This window comes from Wasmannia auropunctata, unplaced genomic scaffold, assembly GCF_000956235.1.
Source record: "Wasmannia auropunctata unplaced genomic scaffold, wasmannia.A_1.0 LD336103.1, whole genome shotgun sequence".
In the NCBI taxonomy this organism is placed as follows: domain Eukaryota; kingdom Metazoa; phylum Arthropoda; class Insecta; order Hymenoptera; family Formicidae; genus Wasmannia; species Wasmannia auropunctata.
Window position 1 is genome coordinate 501,904 of NW_012026787.1, and position 11,347 is coordinate 513,250.

At 31.7% G+C, this 11,347-nt stretch overlaps 2 protein-coding genes across 2 annotated transcripts in view; both read right to left on the bottom strand.

The window, feature by feature from the left end:
* The window catches only part of LOC105457286 (E3 ubiquitin-protein ligase mib1-like), a 7,385-nt gene extending 5,773 nt beyond the window's left edge, over positions 1 to 1,612 (bottom strand). Inside the window, exons 1-4 of the mRNA XM_011701882.1 lie at positions 1,481 to 1,612; positions 1,208 to 1,405; positions 937 to 1,134; positions 666 to 863 (exon numbers count right to left, since the gene is read on the bottom strand). Coding sequence (XP_011700184.1) covers positions 666 to 863; positions 937 to 1,134; positions 1,208 to 1,405; positions 1,481 to 1,521 — 635 coding nt within the window. The 5' untranslated portion in view covers positions 1,522 to 1,612. The remainder of the gene's footprint in view (positions 1 to 665; positions 864 to 936; positions 1,135 to 1,207; positions 1,406 to 1,480) is intronic.
* Positions 1 to 11,347, bottom strand: part of LOC105457295 (ankyrin-3-like) — a 45,710-nt gene that overhangs the window by 27,331 nt on the left and 7,032 nt on the right.

Sequence of the window (11,347 nt, forward strand, 5' to 3'; positions counted from 1 at the left end):
TGCTGCTACGTTATAATTGCGACGTCAATCTCCAAGATTCGCGTGGCTACACAGCACTGCACGACGCGATTACGTAAAACGCGCTGGACATAATCGACGCGATATTCGAATGCGAGAGAGTCGACTTCACGCTGAGGAATCAATGGGACTCCAATATCCAATAATTAAATGTGAAATATGTTCATACAGATTCATATAGGTTTCTTTTCTTTGTAAAATTATTGTTTGATACAAGAAAAATGATAATAATAAAAATAAAACAAAAAATAATTTAAAAAATAATTTTTGTATTGTCCTTTTTTACAAAAAATCAAGTTTTAAGAAATGAGAAAAAATTGTTCATATATAATTATATATGTATATTTTTAATTATTTATATATATGATTATATATGAGCAATTTTTCTCATTTTTTCAAACTTAATTTTTTGTTAAAAAAAACAATGTAAAACTTATCTTTTTAATTATTTTTTATGTTTCCTTCTTATTATCATTATTTGTATTAAAGAATAATTTTATAATAGAAAGAAACATGCATGAATATATGTATATAGACATATTTTGCATATAATTATGTACAATTATATATTTTTATACATATATGTTCTAAATGAAAACTTTTTTCCCGGGATGTTACAGTAGATACAACAACAATTTCTAATTTACCCAATTGCTGCGCAATGCAAGGGTGTGTTTCCTTGTACGTTGATCATATGCAAAGAAGCACCAGCATCCAAAAGGAGGATGCAGAGCTCTCGCTGGCTTTTCAGAGTAGCCACATGCAGAGCACTAAATCCGTAATTGTCAACGACACCAACGGAGGCTCCTCGCGATAACAGCAGATCCGTGATCTCCGACTGATTGCTGTTTAAGTAAACAAGAGAGTATCAATGTTAGTTTGATGTTATGGCTGATCCAGCATCAATGTCCAACTTACCCGAGTGCCGCGCAATGCAAGGGCGTATCTCCGGCCCCATCGACCACATGCAAAGAAGCACCAGCATCCAAAAGGAGGGTGCAGTGCTCGCGGGGACCATTCAGCGCGGCCACATGCAGAGCACTACGTCTGTCGTTGTTGACGGCATTAACGGCTGCACCGCGCGATAACAGTAGATCCGTTATCTCCGGCCGTTTACTGTTTAATCAAACGAGAGAGTATTGATGTTAGTTTGACATCACGACATATCCAGGAGCGACTTTCAACTTACCTAAGTGCTGCGAAATGCAAGGGCGTGTTACCGTTCTTGTCGACCACATGCAATGAAGCACCAGCGTCCAAAAGGAGGGTGCAGATCTCGCGCTGACCTTTAAACGCGGCCTCATGCAGAGCATTACATTTGTCGTTATTGACAGCATCGACGGCTGCACCTCGCGATAACAGTAGATCCGTTATCTCCGGTCGATTACTGTTTAATCAAACGAGAGAATACCAATATTAGTTAATGTAAAATCCAGCAACGACTTTCAATTTACCCAAATACCGTGTAATGCAAGGGTGTGTTTCCGTCCTCGTCGACCACATGCAAAGAAGCACCAGCGTCCAGAAGAAGGGTGCAGAGTTCGCGCTGATCTTTCTTCACGGCCATATGCAGACACGTGATTCTGACACTGCCACTGAGAATGCTCGCGTCTAGAGTGATGTCAGGGTAGTTCTTCAGGAATTCCTTCGCAGCATCTCCCGCGCGTCTAGCTATTGCATCCATCAGCCGTTCCGCCCCTTCGGCTACATCGCAAGAACAAATTAATGGTCTTGTTTTATACGTAGCGACAGTCAGTGGCACAAGAGCGTGTTATTCATAATTCTGTTAATAGATGTCGTATAAGTAAAATTTTTATATGTTAATATTAGCAATACATTAGGCTAAAATACTTTGAAAGTTAGATTTCAGGTCGGTTTAATTATTATGTTATAACTGGATAAAACACAATAAATACAGGGTACATAAAATGGCATTTTTGCAAAACACTGATTTTCACAATCTCTTCATGTTAACGCGATTAAAAATAGATTTCTATAAAAATCTAAATGAAGAAAAAGCGTGTCTTCACTCTAAAAAAATTATTGTAAAAAGTATGCCTCGATATTTCCAAGCCTTAATTGACAATGGAGGGAACTAGATGATGTATTAAATAAATGCATCGAAGCATATATAATATACTTCAAAATCATATAATTATTCTTCAAAAATCTGTTCTTTCTCAAGAGAAACAGATAACACGCTCTTGTGCTACTGATTGATAAAATCAATCTTCTTTTCGCAAAATAAGAAAAATATTTATGCCTCGTATTATGCAAACGCATAAAATAAATTAGCAATAAGGACCAAGAATTAAATAATTTATTAAAGGTTGTTAAAAAGTAATTTATTCAATGTACGAGTACAAAATTAAACGACTAGATGTTTTGATTTCATAGAATTCTGCTCATTAGTAAAAAAATAAAATAAAATTACATGTAAGTTATTAGTTTACAATTTAAGAGAAATTAAGTTAAAAGGATAAAGCGTTATCAAATATAGATCATTAAAAAACAAGCATTCGGCGTAGAGGCAATATCGAGGCTATACACACTTAATTGAATGTCTCCGTTATATAAAGTTTATTTTAAAAATAATAAATAGTAAGAAATAAAACATAGTAAATAATAAAAAATAAAAAATAATGAATAACGGGTATTAAGCATCCAATTATATCTAATTATACATGAAAGTTAGTTTTAAAACGTATTAAATTTGAAAATAAATATAATATGTAGTCAGTTTGACAAAATTAATTGATTCTTCGTTACAGCGAGTATATAATATTAAGTCCAAAGCAGTACGAAATTATCATTACAGGATTGTCAAATGATCATAAAGTCAGCGAATGGAAATATAAGTATGGAAATCGATACAGTGTCAAATTTTAAAACAAACTATTATAACAATATAACTTTGCTATATTAATATAATTTATAATCATTTGTTTTAAAATATGATACTGTATCGATTTCATCTTATTTATATTTTTTTTCGATAACTTTATAATCATTTAATAATTTCGTACCAACAATTAATTTCGCTTTATATTTAATAAATTACTCATTGTTGATCTTCCTTTATTTGTTTTTTTCTTTTGGCAATATTAATTTTCGACAATATTCTATCTCGCACTTTGCCGAAGCCAGAAATAACTGAAAGTGGCGAGAGTTTATCCTCATTTAGTTTTTTGTTTTTGTTTTTTATTATCTTTTTATATTTTTTACGTTTTTAATTTTTTTACATTTTTTTACAAATGTTTCTTATGTTCTTTACAGTTACCTCACTTCTTATCTATATTTATTTTTTTTGTATGTACTCTGCAGAAATGATATTTAAAAAAAAATTCTTTTATGCACAAAGATTTTGCACAGCAAGCACATTTTATTACTGCTGCATTATTACATAATGCGTTGATAATTTCATAATTTTTGAAACAATAATCTATGGAATTATCAAAATCAAGTAGTTTCTTTTGCAAATATCCACTTTTATTTAAACAAATTTATAAATCAAAGAGAAGACAACTGATTATGAACAAGTGATTGAAGTTTAATAACGTTATTTCGTAAATGTAAGTTTACATCGTAATTATACAAAATAACAATATTTGAAAAAGTTTAATAAAATTTTTTTTTTATTCAACCTCTCGATGTTTTCGGCTTCAGAATGTGGAAAAATTTTATTATACGTTTTTTAAATATTATTATTTTGTAATTATTTTGTATAATTACAATGTAAACTTACATTTGAAATAGCGTTATTAAAGTTTAATTGCTTGTTCATAATTAGTTATTTTCTCTTCGATATATAAATTTGTTTAAATATTCGTAGTATCAAAGTGGATATTTGCAAGAAAAACCATTTGATTTTGATAATTCCAGATTACTATCTTAAAAATTGCGAATATCATTTCTGCAAAGAGTACGTACAATAAAATGAAAAAATAAATATATAGGTGAGAAGTGACATAATTGTAAAGAAAAAAAAGAAAAACTTGTAAAAAATATATAAAAATTATACAAACGTAAAAAATAATAAAAAACAAAAAAACTAAATAGGTCTCTCGCCACCTCCTCGTCAGTTATTCCTGGGTTCGGCAAGGAGCGAGAAAAAGTAGCTCTAATACAATGAGCTAAAATGCAAAAAATTACTTGTGCTTATCATATAAGGGGTAGTTTGCATTCTTAAACCTGCACCATTGCCGATATAAAAAAAAAATATGCGTCTATTATTTTTGACTACTCTATAAATGTATCAAGTTTATGTACCATGTTTCATTAAATTCCGCGAGTTACGGAAAGATAAAGTTTGTCAGCCGACAATTTAATTATACTTATTAAATTGCTAGCTACGTTAAAAAAAGTATGTTTACAACTGCTATACACCACATTTGTATTTTACAGTTAAGTTTTATACAAAAAAGATTATTTGCATAGAAAAAATTTGATTTTATTATAAAAATAATCAAAAATAGTTAAAAAAATCCCATTTGATTTTTTAATTTAAAATGATACTCAAAATTAAAAAATAATGAAGTTGTAGAGTTATTCTGATTTCTTGTCCTCATTCGAGATTTTGTACATATGTATACATATAAGGAGCATAACGAATAGGGACAAAGAATCAAAATAAGTTTAAAAAATTTCATTTTTTTTAACTTTTAGTATAGAGAAGGTAACCACTCAGAAAATATATGTACACCTGGACTTCTGACTTCAAGACTTTATCAGACTTCACAGACTTTATCAGACTATACCCGAATTCGTCGGACTACACCGGAATTCATCAGAATTCATCGAATTTCATCGGACTTCAAGGAATTCAATAGAATTCTGACAGGTTGTATACCGGAATTCAAGAGGGTAACCCTCGCTTTCAGTAATATTTTAAACTACAAAAATTATTTTTGAATTTGATTTTAAAAAATAAACACATTTGTATTTTACAAACACAATTTTTCAATATAAATACATTTTAACATACATATAAACATTATTTTAACTCTCTAAAAATTGCCACCATTTAATATGTAAAATTAATATCTTTTTTTAAAGGTCCACTAGAAAATTATTTTTTATTAAGTGGTTCAAAAGTTTACCCTAGAATTTTATCAAAAATAAAATAATGTAAAAGTTATGATTTTTTTCACAAAAAATGATTTTTTTTTAAACTTATCTTTTTACGAATTTTTTTCAATATGATGCCACTTTAATTCTGAAACTTATGCAATCAAAATATACTCTACATTCAAATCTTATCTAACAATAAGAATTTTTGCGATCCAATTAAATTGTTAGCTTTTAAACGACAGCTGTTTAAAATTGTTCTAGGCAAATTGACCCCATTTGATAAACTTGATCGAAAAAGGTGTGATAACCGAAAATTAATCAATTTGACGTTTAAATACAATATATTTTATTTAACAAATCCATGTATATAAAAAAAATAAACATACTCGAACGATCCTTACTACCATTCGTATTATCATGCGCGGCAGCCATAGCGTTCGTCCTAGAAGATAAAGGAATGATCATATATATAATACATCATTAGCTGGCGCGGTGGCGTAGTCCCGTAGTCAAGAGCAAAGCTGCGTTCGATAAATGCATTATCATCATTTTATTATTGTCATTTCATTTTTATTTTTCTATCCCTATTTTCTATCTCTAAACACTCAAAGACAGAATGATAACACCGATAACAAATACCTGGAACGTAGCCTATAGCTATTAAAAAACATGATTCTTTATAAAAACTTACGTTCATGGTTGACGAGCATTGTGATTTGAAGCGAGATAAATTGTTGGAGTGAATAAAAAGAAATGAATTATTGTAAGTGAAAAAAGAGTATAAGTGTGAAAAAAGAACAGATAAGACGAGAGAGTGAGGAAAAGGGTCAAAGAAGCAAAAGTATATATAAAAATAATATAGAAAGAATATTCGCGATAGATTAGATTATATAAGATAGGAAAATAGACATATGTATGGTTGTGAATACACAAGATAGACATGTAGAATTTTTATATTAAAAGTGGAGATGAAACTTCACTGAAGCACACGTGTGGTAACGTTTTATTCAGTTTAAATTTATTTTAATTCCGCAGACAAGTTAGAGGCACTCGCGGTCTTTGAAAATAAAAAAAAAACAGATTGTAAGAATAGAACAAAAATAATAATAATAATAATAATACAATAAAGATTGGTGTACAAAGACTTATCTTGTTTTGTTACTTGCTCGCATGCAGCTGCCTCGCTTGCATTTTGCTACACACATACACACCTTCGGCACTCACTCTATCGCTCGCTCTAACACGTGTGCACACCGCGACGGTCGCTCAAGAAAAGGTATGATGCCACTTGTAGTTGCCAAGTCCTGCCACAGCAGCACCAATGAAATATATATCTATACGCATGTATATAATATCTCACTGAGCAGCACCAATCGCTGTCAATTTCAGTGTAGCCAATCATTACAAAAATGATTACACAAAGTAGCATATTTGAATAAAATATGTGAAAAAAAAAAAAACGATAGAATTTTTTGAAAGAATATTCTTAATACGTTTAAAGAATATGACGGGAAATAAGAAAGGAGATGAAGTAATTAACAGACGAATTGAGAAAGTAAAGAGGAAGAACGAAAAAGGGAAAAAATGAATTAAAAAGACGAATAAAGAAATTAGAAATCAAATGAAAGGAGTATAATAAGAATGGTCAAAATAATATAGCATACTTAGAATAAAAGAGTAATAAGAGGGATACATCGAGATTCACTTCTACCTCGAGTACATTCCGATCGCAAAGTGTCCGGCCAATTTCTGTTAATGTATACATTAATAGAAATTAACATTAATGTATACATTAATCTTTACATTAATATATCAATAGATATATTCGATGTAACAATGATGTTGGTAATTTGCTAGCAGAACTCTGGCATTTCCGGAAATGCGCAAAGCCAGAATTCTAATATTTCTAAGCCGAATGAATAAAACAGGTCAAATGTCGCAAATACAATCGAACACTAAGGAAAATGATACCATCTAGAAAGATTATGTATCATTGTCGGAAGACTGCGATCGATCCAATTAATACTTAAGAAAGAGAGACCATACGAAGGTGAGTGACAACTGCATACAAATGCGATTTGTAATTACATAAGTTACTTTGGGTAACATTTGTAATTTTAAGATGTCTGTATTACAAAATCGCTAACAGTAACGTAAACTGCAGGGAAGCCGTTGCAACTTTTTCTTGTTGACATCTGATAACGCTGAATCTCAAGGTGCAACAAACAAATATTCAATTTTAATATCTAACTTGGACAGAAACAACGATAGCTTTGGCACTTTTAATAACAATTCGTCGGAAAACTTAATCATAAATATTGTTATGTGCAACTGTAATCAACTCGTTCGAAACTGATTGTGAGTAAAATTTCCAACCGGAAGAAACGGTAAATTTTTTGGTTAAATACGTATTAATGTTATTAATTAATGAAATCTTAATTGATATTCCAATTAATAGTTTCACTGTATCTAATGTGTGTAACAATTATTTCTTTAGGCTAACGGTTCAGGCTGGCTACAATATAAAGAACGTTTCGTTTTACGGATGTCCAATTTGTAATTTTCTCAAATAGACCGTTGGTTACAAAAACACAAACCAGAGCAATTCTAATTCCGCAGCCTTCAAAAGGCCTACGTTTATCGAAAGCAAGAGAAAATGCGAAATAAAAGATATGTAAAGAAGTTTTTTTTATTATAATCTCCTCTTTTCTCTCTGTCTTTTATTAATTTTCTTAAAAACTATTATTACAGACGCACGCTTCGTGCGCGCTAAACAACAAATGACTGAATTCATAGAATTTCACGAAATTTAATGTTTAGGGCAACATGGAAGGCAACTAAATAGCGATTTTGGCTTATTACATTTACATGCAGACCGTTAGAAAATCAGGGCCATTATGGACCATGTCGACATTTTCATACAAAAATAATTTTTATTATTTAAAACAATATACAGTGTATCCCATTTTATATTTGACAGTCAAATATTTGGATATCGCGAGGTTTGACAAAAAAATGTTTCAGACAAAAGTTGTAAGATTTTGAGGGGCACATAATATGATAACATTGGTTTAACTCTGAATGGCGTCATCAAAATCACTTTGAATTTTATAAATGGAACCCTCCATTTTTCGTTACACATTCTTGTAGCTTACTTCAAGAGCTTTCCAAAACACATAGATGAAATATTTTTGGTTAAGTAAATCTCGTGTTATAAAGCTTGAAAGTTACAGTACCACCAGCATTAGCGTTATCCAAAGTGTCCGAACAATGGCTGAAACCTTTTAAATGTTATTCAGGATTATGAGCTTGACAACATGTCAAAGTCATGTTTATTGGAAAATGTTTCTCTTTTTTCAAAAAATAAAAATAATTTTCAAAAATGAAAATGAGAGATGATATTGATTATGACTTCGACACATGTTGTCAAGCTCATGATCCTGAATAACATTCAAAAGATTTCAATCATTGTTCGGACACTTTGGATAACGCTAATGTTGGTGGTACTGTAACTTTCTAACTTTATAACTCGAGATTTATTTAATCAAAAACATTTCATTTATGTGTTTTGGAAAGCTCTCGAAATAAGAATACGCAACAAAAAATGGGGGGTTTCATTTAAAAAATTCAAAGTGACCTTATCCTGACCTTGACGACGCCACTCAGGTCAAACCAATGCTATCATCTTGTGTCCCCCTTGAAACCCTACAACTTTTTTCTGAAACATTTTTTTCTCAAACGCGATTTCCAAATATTTAACTGTCAAATATAAAATGGGATACTCTGTATATATTGTTACGCCCGGGGCGGTGTATCTCGCGATCACGCACTCGCCCGCGTAACGTTCGCACTTCTGCACCCGCGTTCGCGCACGCGCACCGGAAGGTCGCGGAGAAATAAGAAGGAACACCAATTAGAAACACAAGGAACACGCTTTATTATAATGACTGTGAACAAACAACGCAGCGAATAGACAGAACAGAGCTCAGCACGTCCGTTCGAATCGACGGCTCGCGTCTCCAAATCTAATATGTCATCCGTTTGACAGATGACAACGCGTCGTCAGGGAAACATCTGACAGCTGGACCGGCTCGCTGGTACATCGAACGACGCGGGCAAAGACACGGGCGTAACAATATTAATAGATCTAAAAGCGCGAAAAATCAAATAATTAAATATTATTTGAGACTTATGAAATAGCGAAATTGTATAACTTCTGACGCATTTAGCACTAATGATAATTACCAATACATATATTGCTAAAACTTATTTGAATATCAACGATTAAAACAGTATGCAAATAATTATAATAATTTTATGTTTCTTGGTAAGATACATTATTTAAAAATATTAGCAACATTTTTTATGGAATAGTCTTTGTTAAATGCTCTTGTGTTTAATAAATGCGTATAAAAGAAACACTGTTTCATAGTAATTTGTATCAACAGCCACAGAAAATAAATAATATTATAGTTTAATTAAAAGATAATTATACAAATTATTAAATTTGTTTGTACCAAAAAACGAAATTATCTAACAGTTCGCAAAATATACAGTCTCTTTAATTGGAGGAAGTATTTGAAAATAGAAAAGATCCAATGATATAATGTCTATTGATAATATTAAACGAAAAATTATATTTATTGACATTCGTCAATGTCATATGTGTATGCGCACTACTAAACAAAATTAAAATACAATAAAATTAATTACATTTTATAAATTGTTTTTCTATTTAATAAAAATGTATTTATACTCACAGCAGAAATATCCTATAAAAATAAATAATATATATATGAATATTCTATAGACATATGCTTTACTTTGTAAGGATACATGGATAGATAAGGGATGGGGGGAGAAGAGAGAATGAGTGGGGATGCGAGAAGAGGGATGGAGAAGCGCGAAATGAGACACGAAAGGCAGTCGGGCCTGAGCCTCGCTCCGAGTTAGCAGTTTGAACGGCAATTAATATTTACGGTCCTCGGCCAGCTTTATATTTATCCGAGTTGACCCCTAAGACAATGGCCATGGTCTAGCACAATGTGAAGTGGAGCAATTCTGGAGAACTGTGCCTGTAAGAGTGAGGAGGCTCACGACAGAGACAGGCCCGGCAACATCGATACCATTCGCGCGTTATATGCGCCTGAGTTAAGTAACGGCCTTCGGCAATCTTTATTGTATACACCATTGTATGATTCCTTCTAAAAATTGCGAGAGATGAACTACCATAATGACGCGAAGGATCTTGAATTTTTATACTAGATGTTTATAACTGTAAAATGTAAAAAATCGAAGCGTTATCAATATCCAATACAAAAAAAAACGAATGTACTCCAATCTTAAATGAATTCATGATATATTGTATTTCAATGATGTAATTAGTGACTAATAATATCCTTGCCCAAAAAATATAAGACATGTTACAACTTTCTCTCAAAAGTTTATTTGCGGCGCAAAGTGCGCTTAAAATTAATTATTTGTTCCAGTGTTGTTGTATTCAATCACTTTATACAAACAAGTACAATTATTCTACCAAGAAAGTTCTCTAACCGAATGATTATAAGATGTACATATATCGCACGCGCGTGTTCGTCGAGACACAAAATACCTCTCGCATTTGGTATTAATTAATCTTTAATAACAGATTACTTAACTAATTTATACAAAAAAATAAAAGGTAACATGAGCTCAAACTATCTCGTTTCGGGGTAAACGCGTTTTTGTTACACACATATCTGTCTCACTACAGCACAAAATTTGGTACGATATAAGAAACTTCGTCTTTTTTGTACAAATTGTTTGAGGAAATTAAATGTAAATTTGACAGTTTAATTTCATCAGTATGCAACGTAATGTGCGCGTCCTTATCTATTGGTGAATATTCGCTTACGCTAACACTCCACGGCTGGCAGAGTTTCCCGTTGGGCAAACAGAGTGTTTCAAAGGAAACGTGCAACATAGCGAGTAAAGAAATTCCTGCAAACAAATATCTCTTGTTCTAAGAATATCCAAATTGAATAATAATGGGTGACAAAAAAGGCACTAAGAGTCAATACGCAGAAATCGTTGCGTTAAAGATTCAAGTAGAGATGTATTCTATAACTTAAATTACATCTTCTTACATAAGTCGTACGTTTCGGTCCACTTCAGACCTTCTTCAGCGATTAATACATAGAGTTCTACCAAATTCCCCATATTCCGTTTGTAATTGTCAGAAGTATGTCCCGCAATGTATGAGATGGGCCTTCAGTTCCAA